General features: G+C 41.2%; 2 protein-coding genes, 1 non-coding gene and 1 pseudogene across 3 annotated transcripts in view; 1 reads left to right on the plus strand and 3 right to left on the minus strand.

Annotated features, from left to right (window-relative positions):
* Positions 1–396: 396 nt before the first annotated feature.
* Positions 397–8589, minus strand: AHSA1 (activator of HSP90 ATPase activity 1). Its single transcript, XM_058292972.2, has 9 exons — positions 8344–8589; positions 6877–7067; positions 5168–5250; positions 4664–4781; positions 3505–3593; positions 2493–2621; positions 1546–1647; positions 991–1042; positions 397–793 (listed from the first exon to the last, which is right to left on the minus strand). Exons 1-9 carry the CDS (start codon positions 8421–8423, stop codon positions 621–623), a joined length of 1017 nt encoding a protein of 338 aa, XP_058148955.1. The 5' UTR covers positions 8424–8589; the 3' UTR covers positions 397–620.
* Positions 8590–8638: 49 nt separating this feature from the next.
* The window catches only part of VIPAS39 (VPS33B interacting protein, apical-basolateral polarity regulator, spe-39 homolog), a 38415-nt gene continuing 20681 nt past the window's right edge, over positions 8639–26372 (plus strand). Inside the window, exons 1-6 of the mRNA XM_004453547.4 lie at positions 8639–9109; positions 12415–12507; positions 13164–13272; positions 24674–24820; positions 25245–25283; positions 26215–26270. Coding sequence (XP_004453604.1) covers positions 12415–12507; positions 13164–13272; positions 24674–24820; positions 25245–25283; positions 26215–26270 — 444 coding nt within the window. The 5' untranslated portion in view covers positions 8639–9109. The remainder of the gene's footprint in view (positions 9110–12414; positions 12508–13163; positions 13273–24673; positions 24821–25244; positions 25284–26214; positions 26271–26372) is intronic.
* Positions 21451–23876, minus strand: LOC139438086 (S-phase kinase-associated protein 1 pseudogene; annotated as a pseudogene).
* LOC111762975 (small nucleolar RNA SNORA67) lies at positions 22505–22645 on the minus strand. The gene has a single exon (XR_002795959.1). It is a non-coding gene; the product is annotated as a small nucleolar RNA SNORA67 (small nucleolar RNA).

Consider the following 26372-nt stretch of genomic DNA (forward strand, 5'->3'; position numbering starts at 1 on the left):
CCAAGGCCCACAGTTCTCATCTGCGACGGGGTGGGAACCACTCCCTCCATACCTCTAACCAGCACCTGCTGGTTGTTTCTTCTTCCAAAAGGACCAGAGGCCATGCAGGGAAGAAAGCCCACCAAAGCCAGCAGTGGTGTTCGCACCGTTTACCCCAGAGCACAATGCATCCTCCAGCTTGCCCTCAGTGAGGGGAGCAGAATCTTTTTGCCATTCTGCAGTATGAAAGATTTGCTGAGGGACACCTCCTAGTGAGAAGGCTTCCTTCATGCTTCTTAATTACTTACATTTACCCAGAATGGTAAGAGGCCTCCTTACAACTCCTTTCCTCAAAAAATTCAAAGCATTCCAGGGAACTCTAATACCAGCTACACACATCAACACTGCTTCCAGATATTTGTTTTTAAATTATGTTTATTTAGCGTATGTACACGTAAAAGAGAAATCACCCTCTGATCCCACCCAGCAGAAAACATGCACAAACCCAAGGTATATGTGGAGGGGAGGGGCCCTGGCCCCAAGTTAGTGGTTGGGATGGTGCAATCCTGTGAGTCCCAAGCCCCAGTCAGGAGAGGGCTGGACTGAAGTGTTGGGCAGGCTATCGCCCCCTGCTGCTGGCCCTAAAACAAGCGTGCACCATAGCCAAAGGTCTGTTTGATGCCTTCGAAGTAGTACCGCTGCCAGCCTTGCCGCGTCCGCTCTTCCTCAGGAGCAGGGACCCCTCGCCCTTCCATGCGCAGCTCAGTCTCTCCATTCTTGTCAATGAAAGTCAAGGTGATGGTGGCAAAGTGCCCTGAGAAAGCCAGAGGGGAGGGAGGTTTCAGATCCAGGTCTCTTGCTTAGGGCTTCCTACAACTTTCATTTCAACTCCCACCTTCTCAGCTCAGTTATTCCACTTGCCTCTCATAGGTAAGAGGTTTACAGGTATGATTAAGACTAGGAAAAGAAAAAATTTGGGGGTAATGGCAATAAATAAGTATGCTTACTTACCCTCTGGCCAAGATTTAAACCTCCACTTCATCACAATATGTTTCTCAGGGACCTAAAATAATCAAAGAGGTCAGTCCACACTGTAGACCACCATGTGCCCAAGATGGCTAGGATTCCCCATCAGCCTTCTGTATGGAGTTCATCATCTCTGTAAGTACACTACGTATGAGGTAAAAATGCACTCAAAATTGGTTGCTTGTGCACTGATTTAGCTACTGCTTCTTCCCTTACTACTAAAAGGTGGAGCCTTATCAACTGTGCCCAGGTGAAATTTCAGTGCCACAAATGGAAAGCCGCAACCCATCAATACATATAACCTTTCTTCCACATTTATTTGCTCCAGGAAGAACTGTAATTAATTAAGGAAAAGATACTAAGAAAGCAAGAGAATTCCAATCATAGCATTCTTTTGGGAAAAAAAAAAACCCAAAAAACAAATGTGGTTTTATTAACCCAAGAGATCAAAGTTTAAAATTTTACCTAGAGACAAGACAAATGTCACTCTTCTGACCAGGAAGATTCTATAGCAGGGGTCTGGGGCCAGCAGGTACTCACCAGGTCAGTGAATTCCCCAGAGACGTTGCCATCTACCAGGTGAAACTTCCCACCTTTGTCTGCATCTAACATTGCAGGGGCATGAGTAAAAGCCTGAACCAGCTGTAGGGAAAAAAAAGAAAAAGAAAAAAAGAGGCAGGGAAAAGAAAGAGCTAGAACCATGATCATCCCACTGTACTTCCGATTGACTGTACCCAATGGTCTAACATATGCTGACACCAGGATGCATAGTGAGGGCTTCCTTCATGGCTACCAACTAATTTTGCCCTTTGCTATGGCCATTCCCTCTGCATGGCTCTCAGTGGAGCTCAGGGAAAAATGCCAGCTGAAACCTGCATGCCTCGACTCTTCATTTCAAGATGCTACTCTGTCCAATTATCAGGTTTAAGCAATCGCTCCTCTATTCAGTTCCACTACAGAGTAGGTTTCAATTACAGACATTCTTAAATGTATAATGCCAGTACTTTGGACCCACTCACTTTTTTTTTTTTGAGGTACCAGGGCCCGGGATTGAACCTGGTACCTGGTATGTGGGAAGCCAGCGCCCAATAACTGAGCCATTATCAGCTCCCCTAAGTTGATTTTTTGGTTTGCTTGCTCTTTTTTTGTTTTTTGGTTTTTTTAGGAGGCACTGGGAATTGAAACCAGGACCTCCCACGTGGGAAGCAGGTGCTCAACTGCTTGCGCCACCTCCGCTCCCCCATTCACTTTTCGTACAAGAATAATTCAGTGGCTCCCAGTAACATATGCCAAAATTAGCAGAGTTAAAAAAAAAAAAAAGCGAATCCACTTTGACGAGTGGGTTAAACAAAGGTGTTTTCCCTTTGCCTATGCCTGTACTAGTACCAGTCCTAAGTACCCTCTCTAATCATTGAGGGATGTACCCACAACCCACGTAACCTGCAACGGTAGACAGCACCAAGTCAGACAAACAAGATTATACTTACCTCTTGGGTGGTAAACACTCTATAGAGCTCCTCTGGTGATGTCAGGAAAGTTTCTTTAAGGGTGATTTTACAAGTGGGGATTTTGACACCAACAGGTCTGGCTTGAGTTTTTGAAGGAACAAACTTTGCCTGTGGAAGTGGCGGGAAAAATCTCGGTTTAGAATAATGGTGAAACCTCAGTAAACACAGCTTCAGGGAAAGATGTGCTATACATTCTCATAACCTTTACACCTCGAAGGCTTATTATTCCAGGGGATTGGGAGGAAGCTGTATGAGTAGGCACTTCAGTCACAAAGGGATCTTTTCCAGAAACATCCTCAATTTCCACTGACCACCACCACTCTGGAAAAGGGAGATCGTGATACTCATTTGAGAACCCAACAGCCAAAAGACAAGTCAAATCACTAAGCGCTTCTGAAGAGCTCAGTTTAATTCTCAACAGAATTTCTATGCTTATATTGCTGGAAGCTGTTTCCCTGCCACCTCTTGGATATCCTTCACTATGCTGGCAAAATGACAACAGATCTCAAAAACCAAGTGCTGGGCCTGAATAACACAAGTTCCATCCCCAGATAAAACATCTGCCCATGATGCCATATATGGGGTAAGACACACCAATTTCCTGATGAATGATGAAGACTATGACCTAATCCTTCATAGCTTGGTGAGATTCTAATATTGAAGTATGAAACATCAACACCCTGGTTAGAAATAAGACTGAAAAGACTATGCAGGTGAAAACCATCCTGTGTGTGTAACTTCCTAACTGGTGTTAAATGCAACCAAGAGCCTGGTTTTGAAGTCCATCATGGCTTCCACTTGCTTTATGGATCCATTATAAATGAATACAAACCCAACTGAGGATTGGGAGGTATCACTGTGAGCAGATTACAGACTGCTCTTAGAGGATGGGTCAGAGAGGAAGAGCTGAAATGCTGGATTAAGAAGGAAGCAGTGTCTCAACTCCCTTCCCAGGCAGTCTCCCACCTCATTACATGGGAACATCATTTACCTTCCGCTCCTCGGCTTTCAGTGCTGGCTGCCCGGTTGAATCTAAGGACTCTCCATTCATTGTAGGCAAGATCATGCCCTGGGTGAACTCTGAAAATATAAAATCCCAGCTCTTAAAAGTTATTTCTTAGTGGCTGAGATTTGGGGCTTCATTACAGCTTGACAAACATGAGCCATCTTAACCAAGAATAAGGGAATGACCATGACCAGGAAAGGAAAAGTTTGTGTGTCTTTACCTTTGGTCTTTGCCAGACAGGAATCTGTATATGCTATAGAATGTAGTATGTCCACTGAGACTGTTTTAAATAGCTTTGGTCTCTGACTCAACTGGAAGCATTACATCTTATTAAAATGTCTGTGAGGTCTACTATGGAAGGCAGTTGGAGAAAATAGTGGCACTTCAATGACTTCAGGAGTGAGAAACCTATTATTACGGTATATGCTGGTGAATGTTTAGCCTTTTCCCCCTATTCTCCTTAGCTCTGTAGAACAGCCACAGCTAGTTAGGGCATCAGAGCCCTAGTCCTCCCTGTCTCCCCTCCCTCCAAGCTATCACCTTCTATGCTGGCTCCTTTTGATGGTCATTATATCAACTCCAGCATCATGATCAGAACAAATGGGAGAACTGGAATCCCAGGGTTCAGCTGAGTTAACTAAAATCCCTGGAAAATGCCTATCAAAAATAATCCAGGACTGTACTCAAATCCTATTATCAGCACCATCCAACAGAAGTAGAACGTGATCTCTGAATGTAATTTAAAATTTTCAGGTAGCCACATTAAAAAAGAAAGAAGAAACAGGTGAAATTAATCTTAATAACTTTAATCCAGTATACCCAAAATATTATTTCAACATGTTTTCAATATTTTAAAATGGAAATATTCTAAATTCTTTTCTTTTTGTACCAAGTCTTAAAAATCTATTGTATATACTCATAGCCCATCTCAATTTGGACTAGCTACATCTCCAATGCCCAAGTGCCTCTATTAAACAACACAGCTCTAGGTTTTTCCCTCACTCAGAACTTAAGAGACTTGCTCTGAGGTGCCTCCCCCAAAAGCTTTACCCATTTGTTAAAGAAAGGATTGTTTAGCCCTGAATTGGAGTCGGACAGGTGGAAAACTATCTCCTCAAGGCATATGTAACTACTCAAGGGATACCTGTTTTGAGGGTGCTGATGTAAATTCCCATTGCTTCTCTTAGAAGTTTCACCCCTTCTTCCTTCATTAAGGCCACGAGATTTGTGTCAGGCTCATCTTTGGCAAGGCTCACACTAATCTGAGTGAAAGATCAGAAGTAGGTGGTAAATAACTTGAGGGGCTCCTACATTGTGGAAAGTGGGTGCTGAGCAATCAGTAACTGTTGACATTTCCAAAGGAAATGCATGAAAGTTGAGGTACTCAACTTCACAAGTCCACTCTGCCAAGGCAAAGGCAGCTACCATTAGAACGCGCATTACTAGTTAAAGCAAAATAGCTAATTAAATAAGCACAGGTTGCTCTGGAAGTGTCCAATGGCACCATATACCTAGAAAACCACCTGCCAACTGGGGTTCTGAATGCTTGGACCACACTGGGCTATTATTCTTGAATGATAGGTCATTCTTCTCATCTGAGAATAAGAGGATGAGGAAGATTCAAGATGAGGAGTTAGGAAGCACAAACCTCCACTTCATCCACGCTGTTTTCATCAGACAAATTTGGGATCTCCACATGTCCCTTGTACTGTACTCCTGACTTAGAGGTACCTGTTAAAAGCAATGCAATGCCATTTAGTCTCTTTCTCTACAGGAAAGGTCTTCTGCTCTGTAGTTCTAACTTACTATTCAGCTGTCTCTTCTCACGGACAGCAGAGAATGTCACATGTCAGACACTGCTCAGATCCATTCCCCCTCGGGAGAACTGTCTTTCTTCACCAGATTACTTGAGACTAACTATATTGTTAGACTGTGGTACTGAGATCTACACAGATTTGTACTAGCATGAATTCTGGCAAGGAAGACCTGGGTCAATAGCTAATTCAGTCAGTTCTGAGCTAACGCTTGTTCTGAGAATATGTAACTGATATATTAGGGAAAGAGCTTTATCATAACGTAAATTTCATATTTATTTATAAGATATTGTCCACGAGAAATACTAGGTGAAAAAAAAGGCACTCAGCTGAACTGAACTGCACAATACACAACATACACGCACCTTCAACATGTGTTGAGTGTTGTGAGCCACACCCATCCACATCTGTTACAATTTGTGTAATAATTTAAGATGGCCCTCTTTCTACCACTTTACAATAACCTATAAGTTTCAACCATTCCAATGCGTACCTTCTCAAGTAAACATCAGGTTTTTTTCATGATAAAGTGCCGTATTTATTGTAGCGGTACGTATTTCTTACAATTTAACATGGGTAATAGTGTACTATTATCTTTACTAGGTGGCTTAGCTTTAAAAAAACAAAACAAAACAAAACGTTATTACTAGAAAGTTATTGAATATTGCGTCCTTAACCTCATTTTCCCTTTAAACCCTGAGGTTTTATGTGAGTACCTTTGCAGAGTACGGTGATTTTTAAGAACACATGCCATGCTATAGCTGAACTGACTGCATTTCAAAATTAATCGACAAAACATTTATTGATCCTCACTTCCCTAAGCCTGAGTTTCTCAATCTAAAAGGGGGCTGTGCAAGATGATACCTACAGTTTTTTCCAGACTACTATCCTTTATGTATACTTAGAAAACTGAAAATATCCTTTTCTTAGGAAAGAAAAAGTACATGGACTGATATATTTACCTTTTCCCTCCTTACTTATTCATACGACAAACTTTTGAGGCATGATTTTATTACACACATGGTCTCAGTTCTTTCCTAGTGTCATCACAGAAAGGACACTGAACTAGAAAATAAAACAGCCTCAAATTAAAGTCACACATAAGCTTCATTAGTACAGTGGTCCAACCTGTTAAAGAGTCACAGTGGAGAGAGTGAAAAAAGATCGAGACCAGAAGCACTCTATCTCCCCACCTTTAAAATTATCCAAGAGACAGATGCAGCTAGTATGAGGAAATGTCCCAACACAGACTAAGGCCAAAAGATGCAGGAGTCCAGCCATTTCACTGGGGGTGGAGGGGGGGGGGGTGGAGGGGAGAGGGGTGGAAGGGGGATGTGCATGAGACCCGGAGAGAGGAAACTCATTTGGGTCCCACAGTGGCAGAGTAGAAATTTCAGCATCCGTCTTATCTAGACTCTAAAGTAGCACTGTCTGTCTTCTCCCTTGAAGAGTTCATAACCTCTACAACCTTTTCTTCCTGGCTCCTTATCACGTCATCCAAAATGCTGAGAACCCCTTCCCTGACAGCCCAGCATGGACTCACCTGTCCAGTTCAGTTTGATGCTCCACTCATAAAAGAAGATAAGTTTGCCTTTGCGGTTGTTAATGGATGCCTCTCCATCAAGTTTATTCACTTCTGTTACTTCACACTTGCCTTCCTCATTTTGTACCCGCACTGCCAGGAACAGAGTCTTCAGCTTATCTGTGGACCAATTTGAAGCATCTCTCTCTGTCCTGCAAAAGAGAAACAAGGCTATGGACCAACAGCCAAATGGAGAAAACATTGCTTGCACTATTCAAGAGAATGCAAAGCTAAAGGAGGCCAGAAAAATGGTTTGAAAAGAACACAAAAGTCTGCAGTGCTGGTCCAGTATGTCCGCAGACACCATCACTTTCTTTTAGGAAGGTGCCAAGGAATGGTATATCAAGTCTAAAAGGACCAAGTGGACAACTGTGTATATCTTGTGGGGGTCAGAAGCACAGACTGTGGTTAAAGGATGCAGTATTTAGTTAATGGGTCCTGTAAAGAATAAACCAATAACCTTGGCCTCATCAGCACAGTGTTCTACCTGTCAGATTTAGACTGTGCTGTATAATGCCCTACACCTTCTGTGCCCTCTAGATGGCCATGAAAACTGTAAATCCTGGGCTTGGAAACAACAAAATAAAAATTAGGTCAACCGCTCTATTATGGTAACAAGAGCTGCAACAGGCTGAGACATAAAGAAAAATCACTATCTGCTTTCCAACTTAACTAAGAGGCAACATGTACACAAAACCTGCAACATAGTAAATACCAGAGTACAAACAAAGTTCAATGGATTTCAAAGACAAGGATATAGAACTTCTGGAAGACTTCTTGAAAGAGGGAAAACTTTTAAGAATGGTCAAGTTATAAAAACGTAATTGCCCAGCAACCAGAGAAAGTCCCTTAGAGTCACAACACAACCCATTCACTAGCTCCAGGTGAGAGGCCGCAGCTTCACTATCACTGAGCTCTGGACACCAGCTGAACACGTTCCAAACCTTCACCCGTGGTACTAAGGCAGTGGTTCGCTATAACTGACTCTTAACTTTACTCTCATGACGCCAAATGGGAATTTCAGCCCCCTGGCTCCGAGTTTTCCACAGTAATCGCCCAACACATTCCAAGGCGGTACCTCTCCTTGGGTCTCACTAACTCCGCCGGCCACGTGTCGGAAGCATCTTCCTGCTAAGGCTGGACGGACCAGCCAGGAAATTAAGTTCTCGTCTCCGTGAATTCCCCAACTCTGAGAAGCGGCTCTCTACGCCACCGCCGCCTCCCCCTCCCCTTACACTGCCAAGGAGGCCAATGGGCTGTAGCACCTAGGGCCACTGACCAGGAAGGACCCTGACCGGGAAGGACCCTGGCCGGGAAGGAAACCCCCACCTCCGGCTTCCATCCCAGCTCTGCCCAGCCGAGCTCCCTGCGACCCCGCAACACCAGGCGGGCCGCAACGCTCCCGCGGCCTGCCCTGGTGGCCCTCACCAGTGCCAGTTGTTGACGTTGGTGGCGTCCGCCCGCTCCTCCACGATCCAGCGTGGGTCGCCCTCACCCCACTTGGCCATCGGCTCTCCAATCACGCAGCCGCCGGCTCCCGCGCAGCCACAGCCAGAGCCTCAGCCTCGCCCGCAGGACCTCCTGGTCCCAGCTACCGGCAGCGCCTGGAAACTACTAGAAGCGGCCGCAGAACCTCCTAGCTTGCTTTTCCCTCCACCCCCCCGCCCCCGTCTTAATTTCCGGCTCCTCCCCACTCCCACCGGTTACTTCCGTTCCAAGTCTTAGGACTGTAGGTTCCGCCTGTTCCAGGGTTCCTACAAACTCTCTCAAGTTATCCCCAAAAGGGCACGAAATCCAGCCCCTCACACGGCCGTTCCCCGCGGCGTAGGGACGGAAAGAACACTTCTGGTTCTAAGTGGGCCCTGCTGAGCTTCCTGGGAGTTGTAGTCTTGTTGCGTGACCCGTAGGTAACCGCGGAAGGTCACGCTGAAAGTAAAGGAAACGACCTGGACGCGGCGCGCTGAGATTTCTGGGCGCTGTGGTCGAGAAGCCCCTTGGGCCGTGCTGACGACGCCTGATCGCAGAGGCGGAAGAAACCACAACTTCCAGCATGCCCTGCGGCCTCTTTCTTTAACTCTGTGTCCGACATCTCTTTTCCGTCTCTTCTCTATGCTGCGTAACCTGCTAAGAAGGGCTGGCCCAACGGCGGCGGAGGCAGGTGCTGTCCTGAGAGGGAGGGCTCGGTGTGAAAGAGGTGAGGGAGTCTTAAATCCCTTGGGCCACACATCGGGCTGGATCCAGCCTCTCTGCATCCCGATCCCCGCCACCGCTTCTTCTCAGAGACGTCCCTTGGTGGCCAGGCTTGACTCTTCTTCCAGTCAGGGCGCCACTGGGCTGGGCACCGGAATCCGTTGGGTTTGGGGGCTGCGAGGGGGTCCCGACGTTTGGTTTTGAACCAAATGCATTTACCCTATCAGGAATTTGTCGGGCGCTGGCGAATGCGTTAGATCCATGACTTGAAGGAAGTTTCAAATCATAGCCCGGAGAGTCTTCCTAGTTTAACTCAAAGGTTCCCTGGTCTCAGTGCACAAGCCTCACCTCACCTGTGTAGCCTTGGCACGGGAGATAAATGAACCCGAATCTAATTTATTCTCAGGAGCTGGTTTCTGTGGTTTCCTGAGGAGGAAGCGTCTTAGTTGTGAGTTTTTGCTAACTCCTCTTTGTTCCACGCCTGTGAAGTATTTTAAATCATGCTAAAGCACTTTTTTTCAGGCAGTCTTAAAATTGTTCCCAGCCACTTTATAACTTCTAGAGCCTTTAAATTATTATCTCTTTACTTGCCAAGTAAATTTTGATTCTGGTTTGGTGCTGGAAGTACAAGTTGCTGTCAAATATCCACAGCCATCTCACCGATAAAAAACGATTCCAGAGAGAGTGGATATGGCTCAAGCAGTTGAGCGCCCACCTACCACACAGGAAGGTCCTGGTTTGGTTTCTGGTGCCTCCTGTAAAAAACAAAAACAAACAACAAGCAAAACAAATGATGAAACCAAAGCGGGGAAGCTGATGTGGCTCAGTGTTTGAGTGCAGGCTTCCCACAGAAGAGGTCCTGGGTTCAACCCCAGGCCCCCAGTACCTCCAAAACAACAACAAAAAACAACTCCAGAAATCCTTTGGTAGACTACTGGGTTTGTTACATATTCTATGCCTATCCACAGATATTTACTATATTGAAGGGTATATATTTACTAGACATATACTAAAACTGCCCTAATTTTGATACTTAATCCTTTAGTGCCTCATTTTCCTCATCAGTGAAATTGAAAGGGAATCTGCCAGACCTACTATACAGGATTCTTATGAGGATCAAATGAGCAATCAAGTGTTTTGTAAACTTGTACTTGTGCCAGAGACGTTTGTATGCTTTTTATATACCTTCAGCATTTGTGATGTCTGCTTGAAATTTTTGTATTAATTTTTTTTACCTTTAGGAGTGTTTAACATTTTTTTCTTTATTTTTTCAAGGTACCATGATGATAGATTAATACTAAAAATTAACACTGAGCATTAATTTTGTCAGGCACTAAGTCAGGGGTTCTTAACAAGGAGTCTGTGATCTTAAATTGAAATTCAAAAAAACATTTTTGTTGGGGGGACATCTAGGTGTGGGTGTGATATATTTATTAAATAATACACGGTATAGTATGGACTTAGTAAGGGGTCCATGGTTTTCACCTGATTGGCAAAGGGGGTCCATGGAACAAAAAATGTTAAGAACCCCTGCACTAAGTGCTTTACATTTGTTAAGGGCTTAATCCTCACAGCAGTCCTTTAACTCAGGTTTCTGTTGCACACCCATCCTACAGATGAGAGAACTGAGATAGAAAGATGTCTGTGAGATATCCTGTATTAAAGGGACGACAGTTCAGTATTTACCGTCTGCTAGGCACTGTGTTAGGTGTTTCCTATGTTCTACTTAATCTTCCCTGCAACCCAGTGAGGTAGGATATTATTTTCACCAAGACTTAAGAGTAAAGTCATTAACCCAGTTGGCTCAGAATCAGAGAACACAAGATTTGAATTCAAGTCTACCTGACTATAAACCCCACGCTTGTACGTCTATGAGCGATGATTTCATTGTGACTGCTGGCTTTTTATGATTTGGTCTTGACCCCATGGAATGAAATACAGAAAGGGATTTTTCTGGGTTCTGTAGGAGTCAGTCAGTTATGACTGCCATGGGAAGAGATGACATAGTAGAAAATTCCCAACAAACTTTTGCCATTCTTGTGTCCCATGAGTTGAAAACATACAGAATAAGGAAAAATGAGAGTGGAATATTTTAGGGACTGTCAGAAGACTCAACAGGGCTGCTATGATGAGGGTTTTTCAAGCTTCTTTTGAGAAATATCCAATTGAAATAAAAAGAAAAGCAAATTGATCCATTAGAATTTGATATTTTGTGGCCTTTGGAGTTGTTTTTGGTGCTGTGGAATTTTTTCATACCTAGTTCTTGGCTTAAACCTTATTTTTCACTCTAATGCATTGACACTGATAGGTTAGTTTGTCATTCTAGGGCAACCCTCTCCCTCCTGCACACCCTCCTCCAAGTGAAGGCTCATTTTAGAGTAGTTATGAGAGGGGCTTAAGGTGTTTCAACTAATTTCCTTATATACTTTTATTTTCTTGGCCATGCCCTCATTTTTCAAATTCTGGCCAACAGTTTTTGGCAAATTAATCATACTTTGAAGACTCCAAGATAACAGGCAGAAAAATTCTTCTTTTGATTGCTTTCATTCTTTCAGGCATTTTAAAGCACATGAGAACAGAATATTTGTCAAATTTTTTCACTGCGGTATCTTCAAAGAACAGTGCCTCAGATGGCACGCAATAGATAACTTTTTAAACGCGTCAGTGCAATTATGTATTTTGTGCATGCTTTGATTGGTCGTCTTTGTATACTCACCAAAGTTGGTGATTGATTCTTATGACACTAGTCTGTTATATTGTTATCTTTACACATGTCTATGCTGAACACCAGCTCTGTTGTAGGGTCCTTCAGGATGAAAACTGTGTCTTGTACTTTTCTTTTACAGGAGGTACCAGGTATTGAACCCAGGACCTTGTACGTGGGAAGCAGGTGTTCAACCACTGAACTACATTTGCTCCCCAATGAGAGTTGGTTTTTTTCATTTATTTGTTTTGTTTTTAGGAGGTACTGGGATCGAACCCAGGACCTTGTGGGAAGCAGGCACTCAACCACTTGAGCTACATCCTTTCCCTCTTGTGCTTTTTTTATATTCCTTGTAACACCTGAGAGATTGCTTTGAACAAAAGTAATTGCTCTAGGAAGAATGGATACTTGTGGGTAATTAGAAGATCAGAAGAATGGTTTGATCAGCTAGAGACTCTGATATATGTTATATAGCAGATTAGGATTTTGCTTTACTAGCTTCTTTTATACATCCCCAATTTCTGCGAGTTAGTAAAGTAGCCTAAAGCTTTTGAAGTTCTTTCGGGGAAACCCGGAAGGGGCCATAATTCTCTCTTCCCTTCCAGATGAATCGGACAAAGGGTGATGAGGAGGAGTATTGGAACAGCTCCAAGTTCAATGCTTTCACTTTTGATGATGAAGATGATGAGCTCTCACAGGTATGTTTCCACAAGCAATTGCTGAAGATTGTTTCTTCTTCCACAGTGCCACTCTAAAATTTCTTCCCCTTGCGTGTAGGTAACTTGGCTTTGACCGTGTCTCCATTAGGCTCAGAAGTGTTTTGAGTCAGATTTTTAGAAAAAGTAATGGAAAAGAGCCCCCAGGAAAGAGCAAGAAGGACTGGAAGAATCAATTCTCTGTCCTTCTTATTTTACCTTTTTAAGATGATTTATTCCTCTCATTTTTTTTTCAAGGACACCAAGTGTTTTATTCATGCACTACAATTTATTATTTTTAAAAGATGAATTGGATTGGAGGTTTTTGCCTATACTTGAATATGTCTGTTTTACAAAAGCAGAAGCAGACTTATTTTTGTAGGAGTGAGTAAACTCACTCAGGTTTATACAGCAAATCATTGCCAAAGATGTGATTTAAAAAGTGGCTTTGATTCCTTCTTACTCTTTGCCACTGGACGGCAATGTTGGCTAAAAAGCAATTTGTTTTCTTACCATATATCTAGCAGACTAGGCTTTAGGCTGCAGAGAGTGAAAACGTTGGCCATTTTCAGGTCCCAGTTCCGCAACCTTCTTGGTTGTAGAAGAGAAAGGTGGGAAGGCATGATTGCCTTAGTGTCCTGCTTTATGTCTCTCTGTAGTTAAAGGAATCCAAGCGAGCAGTGAATAGGCTTCGAGACTTCGTGGATGATGATGATGATGATGATGATGACCTGGAGAGATTCAGCTGGAGTAGGGAACCTGTGGAGAGTAAGTAGAGGAGGCCTTATGAGGCAATTGATATTCAGAGTTCTTGTCACTGCAACAAAGGCCCCACTTATTTTTCTTCTGAATACTTGTTAGGGAAGAGACTATGTTCTGATGTGCATAGATCTGGAAATTTAACCTCAGGAGAAGTCCTTAGGGAAATACAGCAGTAGTGCCTATATAGCTCTCCAGGTGTACTGCCTGAGGGCTAATGCTTGGCTGGATATTTCAGACTAAGTTGGGATACTTGTTAATATTACAGATTCCTAGGCTTTACCCTAGAGATTCTGATTCAGTAAGTCTAGCAACTCAATTTTGAATAAGCACTTCAGGTGATTCTAAGATGCAGTCATTTTTGGGAACTTCTGACTTGAGAACTTGTAACTGATTGGCGGACTGACTTCCCTGGCCACCAAGTCACATTGCTTAGCTGTTGTATAGTATCACTTAATGCCTTTGCAGACTGCATCTGATTTTTAAGAAATGCTTTTTTTTTTTTAAATAGAAAATACTGTTATGCAGTTTAAAAATAAAAAAGGATCAAAGGCATACGGTGAAAAGTTTCACACTCACCCTGTCAAGCATCTATACAATTCTTAGTCTTTGCCATCCAAAAAACCAATCATTGTTATTTACTTCCTATGTATTTATCTAAAGATTCTTTTTGCATGGAAAATTATATATCAGGGAGCGGATGTGGCTCAGTTGGTTGAGTGCCTGCTTCCCACACGGGAGGTCCTGGATTCAGTTCCCAGTGCCTCCTAAAAACAAAAAAAAAACCCAAAAAACAAAATAAGCAAAAAAACAAAAAACCCAACTCAGGGAAGCCAATGTGGCTTAAGGGTTGAGTACCACCCTCCAATATATGAGGTCCCAGGCCCTGGTACTTTGAAAGGAATACGTGTTGTTTTTTTTTTTTTTAAAAAACTTTTATTGTTTTAATATATAACAAAATCTACCATTTTGCCATTTTTAAATATACAATTTGTTGTCAATAAATACATTAGGGGAAGCAGACTTGGCCCAATGGATAGGGTGTCTGCCTACCACATGGGAGGTCCGTGGTTCAAACCCCAGGCCTCCTTGACCCATGTGGAGCTGGCCCATCAGCAGCAGCGCTGATGCGCACAAGGAGTGCCCTGTCACGCAGGGGTGTCTCCCGTGTAGGGGAGCCCCACACACAAGGAGTGCGCCCCGTAAGGAGAGCTGCCCAGCACAAAAGAAAGTGCAGCCTGCCCAAGAATGGTGCTGCACACATGGAGAGCTGTCACAATAAGATGACACAGCAAAAAGAAACACAGATTCCTGGTGCCAATGAAAAGGATAGAAGCGGTCACAGAAGAACACACAGCTAATGGACACAGAGAGCAGACAACTGGTGGGGCGGGGAGGGGAGAGAAAGAAATTTTAAAAAATAAATAAAAATTAAAACATACCGCAGCACTTGGCCAACAATAAAAATTATATATTAAAAAAAAAGAGTACATTAGCAATGTGGTATAACTATCACTATTACCTATTTCTAGAAGTATTTCATCATCTCTAACAAAAACTCTGTACCCATCTTGTTACCACCTATCCCCAGCCTTACCCCCTCAACGTAGCCCTTGATGCTCTCTAATCTACTTTCTGTTTTTATACATTTGCATATTCTAGGTACCTCATATAAATGGAATTATATAATATTTGTCCTTTGTGTCTGTTTTATTTCACTGAGCATAATGTTTTCAACGGTCATCTATGTTGTATCCTGTATCAGAACTTAATTCATTTTTACAGCTAAACAGTATTCCACTGTTTGAAATATATTCTCTATCCATTCATCTGTTGATGGGCCCTTGGATTGTTTCCACCTTTTGGCTATTGTAAATAATGTTGCTTTGAACATTGGTGAAAAAGTATCTGTTTGAGCTCCTATTTTTTCTTCTTTGGGTTAGGTACTTAGGAGTGGAAATGCCAGGTCATATGATGATACTATGTTTAACTTTTTAAGGAACTGCTAAACTGAGTTCCACAGTAGCTGTATTGTTTTACATTCCCACCCACAGTGCACAAGAGTTCCACTTTTTCCACATCCTCACCAACACTTATGTTTTATTTTTTTGGTTATAGCTATTGTAGTGGGTATGAAGTAGTACCTCATTATGGTTTTGATTTCCATTTACCTAATAAGTAATGTTATTAAATATCTTTTCATGGGCTTGTTGACTATTGTCTATCTTGGAAAAATGTCCAAGTCATTGGCCTGTGTTTTATTTGGGTTATTTATCTTTTTGTTGAGTTGTGAGAGTTCTTTATGTATTTTGGGTACTAATCTCATATCAGATATAAGATTAACAAATGATTTCTCCCATTCTGTACTTTTCTTTTCACCTTCTTAATAATGACCATTGAGGCACAAAAGCTTTTATTTTGACGAAGTTCAAGTTATCTATTTTTCTTTTATTGTTTGTACTTTCATTATCATGTTTGGGTACCATTCCCACATCCAAGGACATGAAGATTTTCCCCTATGTTTTCTTCTAAGTGTTTTATAGTTTTAGCTCTTAACTATAATTGTTGACACATTTTGAGTTAACTTTTGTATGTGGTATAATACAAAGTCCAGCATGATTCTTTTGCATGTGGAAATACAGTTTTTCAGCACCTTTTAAAGACTGTCCTTTCCTTATCAAATAATCTTGATACCCTTGCCGGAAATCAGTTGACTTGGAGCAGAACTGGCTCAAGTGGATGTGGGAGGCCCTGGGTTAGGTCCTGGTGCCTCCTAAAAACAAAAAAAGTAAACAAGGAAACAAATGAGAAAACCAACTTGGGAGCCAATGTGGCTCAGTGGTTGAGTGCCAGCCTCCCACATATGAGGCCCTGGGTTCAATGGCCAACCCCAGTACCTTAAGAAAAAAAGAAAGAAAAAATCAATTGACCATGTATATGAGCATTTATTTCTGGATTTTCAATTGTATTCCATTGATCTCTGTGTCTATACTTATGCCAGCACCACAGTCTTAATTACTGTAGCTTTGTAGTATGTTTTGACATTGGGAAATGTCCATCTTCTAACTTCATTCTTCTTCAAGATTCTTTTGGCTATTTGGGGGTCCCTTGAAATTACTTACGAATTTTAGAATGGGTTTTTTAAAAAGCCATTGGATTTTGATAGGGATTACATTGAATCTGTAGATCGCTTTGGGCAGTATTGTCATCTTAACAATATTATATCTTCTAATCCATGAACACAGGATGTCTTTCTGTTTATTTAGATCTTCTTTTATTTCAGCAATGTTTTGTAGTTTTCAGTGTATAAGTCTTTCACCTACTTGGTTAAATTTATTCTTCAGTATTCTATTTAATGCTGTTATCAATGAAATTACCTTAATCTCCTCTTTAGATTGCTCAATTCTAATATATAGAAAATCAGCTGATTTTTAAAAAATTTTTATTTTTTAAAAAATTATTTATTTATTCCTCTTCCCCTCCCCGCTTGTCTATTCTGTGTCTATTTGCTGCGTCGTCTTCTTTGTATGCTTCTGTTGTTGTCAGTGGCATGGGAAGCTGTGTCTCTTTTTGTTGCGTCATCTTGCTGTGTCAGCTCTCTGTGTGCCATGCAATTCCTGGGCAGGCTGCACTTTCTTTAGCGCTGGGCGGCTCTCCTTACGGGGTGCACTCCTTGCACGTGGGGCTCCCCTATGCGGGGGACACCCCTGCATGGCACGGCACTCCTTGCGCACATCAGCACTGCACATGGGCCAGCTCCACACGGGTCAAGGAGGCCCGGGGTTTGAACTGCGGACCTCCCATGTGGTAGACAGACGCCCTAACCACTGGGCCAAGTCTGCTTCCCTGATTTTTTTTTTTAAAGATTTATTTTATTTATTTCTCCCCCACGTCTACCCCGTTTCTGATCTCTGTGTCCATTTGCTGTGTTCTTCTGAGTCTGCTTGTATTCTAATTAGATGGCTCCAGGAACTGATCCTGGGACCTTCTGGAGTGGAAGAGAGGCGATTACTGTCTTACGCCACCTCAGCTTCCTGTTCTACTTTGTCTTCTTATTTTCTTTCCTCTGTGTCTCTTGTGTCATCTTGCTGTGCCAACTGTCCGCATCAGCTGGCACTCCCGCATGAGGCGGCTTTCCTGTGTGAGGTGGCATTCCCATACAGGGCAGCACTCCTGTGCAGGGCCGCATTCCCGTGTGGGCTGGCACTCTGCATGGGCCAACTTGCTGCATGGGCCAGCTTGCCCTCACTAGGAGGCCCTAGGCATCGAACCCTGGACCTCCTATATGGTAGATAGGAGCCCAATTGGTTGAGCCACATCCGTTTCCCTCAACTGATTTTTGAGAGTTGATTTCTTGTCTCCTGAAAAGAAATTTTGCTGAATTCGTTTATTAGCTTTAATAGTTTTTGTGTGTGTGTGTGTGTATGTGTGGATTCATTAAAGTTTCCTACATATAAAAACATCTGCACAACAGAAATAATTTTACATCTCCTTTCCAATTTGTATGCTTTTTTTTCCCCTTACCTAATTGCTTTGTCTAAAATTTCAAGTATTATGTTGAATAGATATGGTGAGAGTGGGCATCCTTGTCTTATTTCTGATCTTATGATAAAAGCTTTCAATCTCTCCCTATTGAGTATGATGCTAACTGTGGGTTTTGTGGGGCTTTTTTTACTAATTATTTTTTTTACACAATTAATTTTATTGATACATATTAATAAAGTGTACAATTCATCCAGAGTGTACAATAGATGGTATTTGGTATAATCACATAGTTGAGCGTTCATCAAACTGTGGGTTTTTAATATATGGCCTTTATACCCTTCTATTCCTAGTTCATTGAGTGTTTTTGATGTCAAGAGTGTTAGTAATAGATTTTGTTGAATGATTTTTCTGCATCGAGATGACCATGTGTTTTTTTTCCCCCTTCATTCTGTTAAGGTGGTATATTACATTGATTTTTATGTATTCAACTACCCTTCGATTTTGGGGATAAATTTCATGTGACCATGGCATATAATTTGTTTATTTTTAATTTGCTTTATTTATTTCTCCTCACCCCCTCATTGTTTGTACTTGCTGTGTCTTTTCTTCTACCTTCTTTCTTTAGGAGGCACCAGGAACCAAAGCTGGGACTTCTGATATAGAAGGGACGCTCCCAATCACTTGAGCCACCTCCATTTTCTGCTTTGTTTTGCCTCTCATGTTTTTCTTATTGCCTCTTGTTGCATTCATCTTGTTGCATCAGCTTGCCACACCTGCCCATAGTGCCAGCTCACTGTCTTCTTTAGAAGGCACCAGGAACCAAACCAGGGACCTCCCATGTGGTAGACAGGAGCCCAATTGCTTGAGCCACATCCGCTTCCCTATAATTTTCTTTTTAATTAGCGTCTTGCATTAGTATGGTGCATTTGTTACAATTGATGAAAGAATTATCATAATTGTACTATTCACTATAGTCCATGGTTTACATTAGGGTTCCCTATTTGTGTTGTATATTCCTATAGATTTTTTAAAAATAAATTTATTCTAGTAACATATACAGCCTAAAACTCTTCTCTAACCTCATTCAAATATATAATTCAGTGCTGTTAATTATGTTCACAGTATTGTGCTACTATCATCGCCATTCATCACCAGAAGTTTTCCATCACCTAAAATAGAAACTCTGTATAATTTAAGCATTAACTCCTCATTCTTTTCTTCCCCACCCCCCAGTAAGCCATATTCTAGTTTCTGACTATGAATTTGCTTATTTTAATTATTTCATGCCAATGAGATCATACAATATTTGTCCTTTTGTGTCTGGCTTATTTCACTCAACATGATGTCTTCAGGGTTCATTCATGTTGTCACGTGTATTAGAATTTCATTCCTTTTTATAGCTAAATAACATTCTATTTTATGTATGTATAAACCACATTTTATTTATCCATTTATCAGTTGATGGACACTTGGGCTCCTTCCATCTTTTGACAATTGTGAATAATGCTGCTATGAACATCAGTGTGCAAACATCTGAGTCCCTCCTTTCAATTATTTTGGGTCTATAACTAGAAAGGGGATTGCTAGGTCATATGGTAATTCTATAGTTAATTTTCTGAAGATCTGCCAAACTGTCTTCTTCAGCAGCTACAATTTTACATTCCCTCTACACTTGTAATTTTCTGTTGTGTGTGTCTTTCTTGGACAATAGCTATTCTAGTAAGTGTGAAATAGTATTTCCCTAATGGCTGATGATGTTGAGCATCTTTTCATGTACATTTTGGCCATTTGTAATCATCTTTGGAGAAATGGTTATTCAAGTCTTTTGCCTATTTAAAAAAATTTTTTTTAATTTTTAAATTTTTTATGAGATACTGGGAATTGAACCCAGGAACTCATACATGGGAAGCAGGTGCTTACCCTGAGCTGCATTATCCACTTCCCAATGAGAGCTTTTTTTCCTTTCTTTTGTTTGTTTGTTTGTTTTTAGGAGGGTCTAGAGATTGAACCTGGGACTTCATACATGGGAAGTAGGCATTCAACCACTTGAGCTACATCTACTCCCATTGCCCATTTTTAACTTGGGTTGTTTGTCTTCTGGTTGTTAAGTTGTAAGATTTCTTTATATATTCTAGATATTTTTTAACTTGGGTTGTTTGTCTTTTGGTTGTTAAGTTGTAAGATTTCTTTATATATTCTAGATATGAAACCTTATTGGGCATGTGGTTTCCAAATATATTCCCCCATTCTGTAGCCTGTCTTTTTACTTTCATGATAAAGTCCTTTGATACACGGAAGTTTTAAATTTTAATGAAGTTCTATTTGTCTGTTTTTTCTTTTGTTGCTTGTGCTTTGGTCATAAAGCCTAAGAAACAATTGTTTAACACAAGGTCCTAAAGATGCTTCCCTATGTATTCTTTTTCTTTTTGTAATATATATAAATGTAACTTAGCTTTTTATTTATTTTTTTTAAGTTGCTTTTTTTTTTTAAGATTTATTTTTTATTTATTTCTCTCCCCTTTCCTCCCCAGTTGTCTGCTCTCTCTGTCCATTCGCTGTGTGTTCTTCTGTGTCTGCTTGTATTCTTGTCAGCGGCACCGGGAATCTGTGTCTCTTTTTTTATTGCATCATCTTGCTGCGTCAGTTCTCTGTGTGTGTAGCACCACTGTACTTTTCGCGTGGGGTGGCTCTCCTTATGGGGTGCACTCCTTGAGTGTGGGGCTCCCCTACATGGGGGACACCCCTGTGTGGCATGACATTCCTTGTGCGCATCAGCACTGCACGTCGGCCAGCTCAACACACAGGCCAGGAGGCCCTGGGTTTGAACCCTGGACCTCTCACATGGTAGGCGGATGCTCTATCCATTGAGCCAAATCCGCTTTCTGTTAGCTTTTTATTTAAAGCATCTTGCATTTGTGATGGGTGCTTTCTGGGTTTTTCACACATCTTAATGTTAAAAGTTAAATTATTATTATTTTTTAAAGATTTATTTATTTAATCCACCACTTCATTGTTTGCTCTCTGTGTCCATATGCTGTGCATTCTTCTGTGTCTGCTTGTCTTCTCTTTAGGTGGCATTGGAATCCAATCCTGGGACCTTCCAGGGTGGGAGAGAGGTGCTCAATCTCTTGCACCACCTTAGCTCCCTGGTCTTCTGTGTCTCTTATTGTCTCTCTTCTGTGTCTCTTTTTGTTGTGTCATCTTGCTGCACCAGCTGTCTGCTCATGACAGCTTGCCATGTGGGCCAGCACTCCACTCAGGCCAGCACTCACTTGGGCCAGCTCACCACGTGGGCCAGCTCGTCCACTGCTCAGGCCAGCTTGCCTTCACTAGGAGGCCCTGGAAATTGAACTCTGGACCTCCCATATGTTAGATGGGAGCCCAATCACTTGAGCCACATCGGCTTCCCTAAATTATTTTTTAAATGTATAGTGTGAATAGTTTTCCTCACAGCTTTCTATAGCCATCTCAGTTTAGTTTTATTCAGAGAAGAAAAAAGAGAAGAAATTTTTGATCATATGGGAGAAACTTAGCCATAAATTTGAAATCTGACTCAAACTATACGTGCAATGAGGACAGTATTCTAATATAATTGATTTGCTGTTGCATTTATCTGCTGTTTTTCTAATATTAACAGTTATAAACAGCTGTCCAACTAGAATTTGAAACAGTCTTTAGTGGTACAGAGTCAGACACAATGCTTCACTTCTCTTCACACCACTCGTTCTCTTTGTGTACCCAGACTTCTTCCTCATCAGTAAAGTTGATTTTGATATTGAAGGTCTTGGAAATCTCCTCAGAAATTTTCCCCTTGATCATATTGGCAACAGTCTTGCATGTAACATCAAGCAAATCCTTGATGTCTAAGTAGTTTGCAACCAGAATAAGTTTAGAAAGTGTTCCCTGGTCAACTTTCAGGAATTCTTGGTCCCAAACAGGGATATTATCTGTTTGCTTTCCTTTGTTCTCATCATCCTTAGGAGAAGGAGGGTCATCTTTGTGGTGGGTGCACCACTGAATGACCTTTTTAAAATATTGCTGCATTAACATTGGGTAGAGGAAATGGGTCATCATCTCCTTCATCATCCATTCCCAAATCTCTCAACATGATCTTTATAACTACAGATTGTTTGGCAACCTCCACATTAACTTCAAATATCTTTCCATCTGAACTGTGTCTTCCTCAGTGGCTGCATCTTTTTAAATTCCGACCAACAGTAAATAAGTGTTCCTATTTCTCTACATCCTCTCCATCACTTGTAGTTTTTTTTTTTTTAATAGTGGCTATTCTAGTAGATGAGATGATATCTCATTGTAGCTTTTTTTTTTTTTTACCTCAAAAAGTGACATTCAAAGAAAAAAAAGAGAAAGAAAATGACAAAATGTCAATCATTTGCTGCCTTTCCCTCCCCACTCCTGCTTCTCAGTCCCCCAGGAATGATCCCTGGCTGGTGCTCCTCAGATGGGGTCAGCAGCATGGAGGGGCATCTTCTCAATGGAGGTGTTATAGAAGCTCTCACTATCTTAAAGAGTCCTCTTGTCTTCTTCTGTCACCATGTTAATAACCACACCCTCACAGCCAAAACATCCATCATGACCAATTCTGTGGATATAGTTTTCTCTATTGGTGGGAAGGTTATAGTTAATAACAAAAGAAATCTGCTGCTCATCAGTGCCTCTGCCTGTGTCAAGATGACAACTTCAGTGTGTAGATGAGGAGAAGAGTCCACAGTCTATCTAAAAGGGACTTAGGTATGTATGTCAGCTGCCAAAGGAAGGCAAAATGATAAACATCCCCTCTCTCTTGCTGACCTTGGGCTTGCCACATTTTATTGCAAGTTGCTACGTTCCTGAGAGGGGCACTAGGTCGCCCCTTGGAGAGGGAATCACCTTTGACTCTCACTGTAGTTTTGATTTACATTTCCCTAATTGCTAGTGATGTTGAACTTCTTTTCATGTGCCTTTTTGTCACTTGTATTTCTTCTTTGGAAGCATGTCTATTCAAGTCGTTTGCCCATTTTTTTAAGTGGGTTTTTGTCTTTTTATCGTTGAGTTGTAAGTTTCCAAATATTTTCTCCCATTGTCTGGCGCCTCTTCTCCTTGACAAAGTTCTTTGAAACACAAAGTATTTAATTTTGAAGAGGTCCCATTCTTCTATTTTTTCTTTCATTGCTTGTGCTTTGGGTATGAGGTTTAAGAAACAACCTTCTACTGTAAGATCTTGAAGATTCTTTCCTATATTTTGTTCTAGGAGTTCTATGATGTTAGCTTTCATCTTTGCCTAAGATCCATTTTGAGTTCATTTAGTTATAAAGTGTGAGATAGGGGTCCTCTTTCATTCTTATAGATATGGATATCCAGTTCTAGGACAATTTGTTGAAGACACTTTTCTGGCCCAGCTTAGTGGACTTGGTAGCCTTGTCAAAAATAAATTGATCATTGAGTTGAGGATCTATTTCTGAAACCTCAGTTCAATTCCATTAATCAGTCTGTCTATCTTTATGACATTACCATGCTGCCTTGACCACTGTAGCTTTGTAATATGCTTTAAAGTGGTTTTATTGAGATAGTCACATACTATATAATTTATCTGAAGTGCACAATGACTTTTAGTATAATCAGTGTTGTGCATTCATCACCACAAAAAATTTTAAAACAATTTCATTACTCCAAAAAGAAAAGCTCCAAACCCTTTAGTAGTCACTTTTCAATCCCTCTGTTCTTCCCCAGTCCTACATAACCACTAATCTAATTCTATCTTTATACCCTGCTCTTTTCACATAACAATATACTTTGGAAATCTCTCCATTGTTAGAACACAAAGCACTTTCTCATTTTCTCTCTCTCTTTTTTTTTTTTTGATAATAGCAAATATCACATTCTTTGGGTTTTCCGTAATTTATTTAACCATTCTGTTGTTACTGGAATTTAGATTATTTTCAGTCTTTTGCTGTTAATATTGTTATCAACAACCTGGCATTTTGCCCTCATATGAATATATTAAGGATAAATCTCTGGAGTGAAATTACTGGCAGAGGGTATTGGCATAGTGGATAGATATTACCCTCCATAGGACTTGTACCAGTGTTTATTCTCACCAGCAGTGTTGGAGGGCTTCTTTTCCCCATAGCCCTGCAAACATATAGAGCATTATCAAATTTTGGGACCTTTGGCAGTCTTATAGGGCAATGTTGGTATTTCAGGGTACACTTAGTTTGTAATTCTTTCATTAAGAGTGAGGATGACCTTCTCTTCACATGTTTAAGATCCATTTGAATTTCCTTTCTATGATCCATTTATTCACGTTTTTTTGCCTATTTTTCTCTTGGTTAATCTATTAGATTCTGTCCTTTGTCCCTGCCCCAATTTTTGGAGACCGTGTTGGTCAAGGGACCATGGGCTGTGTTGAAAAACTTTTAATTAAGAGTCTGTTGGGGGAAGCGGACTTGGCCCAGTGGTTAGGGCATCTGTCTACCACATGGGAGGTCCACGGTTCAAACCCTGGGCCTCCTTGACCCATGTGGAGCTGGCCCATGTGCAGTGCTGATGCGCACAAGGAGTGCCATGCCACGCAGGGTGCCCCTGCATAGGGGAGCCCCAAGCACAGGGAGCGCGCCCTGTAAGGAGAGCTGCCCAGCGTGAAAGAAAGTTTAGCCTGCCCAGGAATGGCGCCGCACACACGAGAGCTGACACAAGATGATGCAACAAAAAGAAACACAGATTGCCGTGCCGCTGACAACAGAAGCGGACAAAGAACACGCAGCAAATAGACGCAAAGAATAGATAACTGGGGCGGGGGAGGGGGGAGGAGGAGAGAGAAATAAATAAATAAAATCTTAAAAAAAAAAAAGAGTTTGTTGGAATGTTGGCTGTTGAGGATTTATTTTGGATGAGAATTACTGATTTAGTCTTCATTATCTGACAGGTATCTCATGGTCCATCAAAGAGACTGCTGGTAGTAGTGGGTTAACCCGTGAAGGACGTGAACAGCTGAAGAGCCGAAATAGTTTCTCCTCTTATACACAACTACCCAAACTTACTTCTACCTACTCTCTGAGCAGCTTTTTTAGAGGTAAGAGTGATGGTTAAATGAATAGGGGAGATTTCCTTTCCATTTTTTTCAGAAAATGCTCAGGCTCTAATTTTCATTTACTCTCTAGAAAAAGTTAATGGTAAGATAAAGAGTTTTCATTAGAGTTGGCAGTTGAGGATTGGGAGTGGGAAAAATGAGATAGATGGAGGGGTTGGAATGGATTTCTAGAACCTGACAAAGTTGGCATTAACCTTGTGACAGGTACTGAATAAATCTGCCTAAGTCAGAATTCTTCCCTGCCTTTTTAAAAAGGCATGTCAAATTTCTATGTTGAATAAAGTTTTTTTAAGCCTTAAATTTCCATATTGTGTAATAATGTTCTATGCAAGTCTGTCCTTAACCAAGTCTGACTCTCCCTGACTTGAACTGTTGCTCTCTTCCCTAATATGTTCTTTACCTTTAGGGAGACCTAGACCTGGAAGTTTCCAGACCCTTTCTGATGGTAGGCATTGGACTCTCTTCTTTTGATTGCTGTGGGAAATGTTCTGGATCTGGAGTACAGTCTGAGGAGTCATAGGGACAGTTGATGATCAGATAAATTTTCTTCTAAATCTTCCATTGTCTGAGAAATTTTGTGATGCATTGAAAGGAGGTAGAAATCATTCTGGCTTCAGGGGGAAAGTGGGTGACTCTCAGGGATGCTGTCTCTAAATAAAAACTGGGATCTTTGAGCCATAAAGATGCCTTTGGAACCCACAAGTCAGGTAATTAATGTATGTGAATGTGCAGCTGCTATGGAAACCAGTTAGGTTCTTCAAACAGTTAAACATAGAGTTACTACATGACCCAGCTATTCTACTTCTTGTTATCTATCCAAAAGAATTGAAAACAGAGACTCAAATGGATACTTGTTTACAAATACTCATAGTAGCATTATTTACCATACTCAGAACTTGGAAACAGTCCAAGTGTCCATCAACAGATTAATGAATAAACAAAATATTCTGTATAATGGGATATTATTCGACCATAGAAATGAATTAAGTTCTGATAAGTGCTACAACATGGATGACCCTTGAAAACATGCTCAGTGAAATAAGCCAGACACAAAAGGATAAGTTCATATGATTCCACTTATACGAGGTGTCTAGAATGGGCATATTCATAAAGATAGAAGTAGAGGGGATAGGGGGGTATGGGGAATTATTGTTAGATGGTTATAGATTTCCTATTTGGGATGGTGAAAAGGATAGTTGTACAACATTGTCAATGTAAATACCACCATTGAATCGTACACTTAAAAATGGTTAAAATGACAATTTTTATGTTATATATTTTACCACAATAAATAAAATAAAAGTGTGTGTAAGAAGAAAGCAGTAGAGGAAAGGGATGACAAGAAGCAAGAACCAGCTGCCTCTTCTTTTTCTCAGACTCATCTGCCAAAAGCTATGCTCCAGAGCTGGGGAGACCCAAGTGGGAATACAGAGTGAGTGATATCTTATTATTGGTGTGATGCTTTAAACATTATAAAGTGCTCTGATATGTTACCTTGCTTGATTTTTTTGACTCTGAGCAGGTATTTTTTATT

Source organism: Dasypus novemcinctus, chromosome 3 (assembly GCF_030445035.2).
Source record: "Dasypus novemcinctus isolate mDasNov1 chromosome 3, mDasNov1.1.hap2, whole genome shotgun sequence".
Taxonomy (NCBI): Eukaryota; Metazoa; Chordata; class Mammalia; order Cingulata; family Dasypodidae; genus Dasypus; species Dasypus novemcinctus.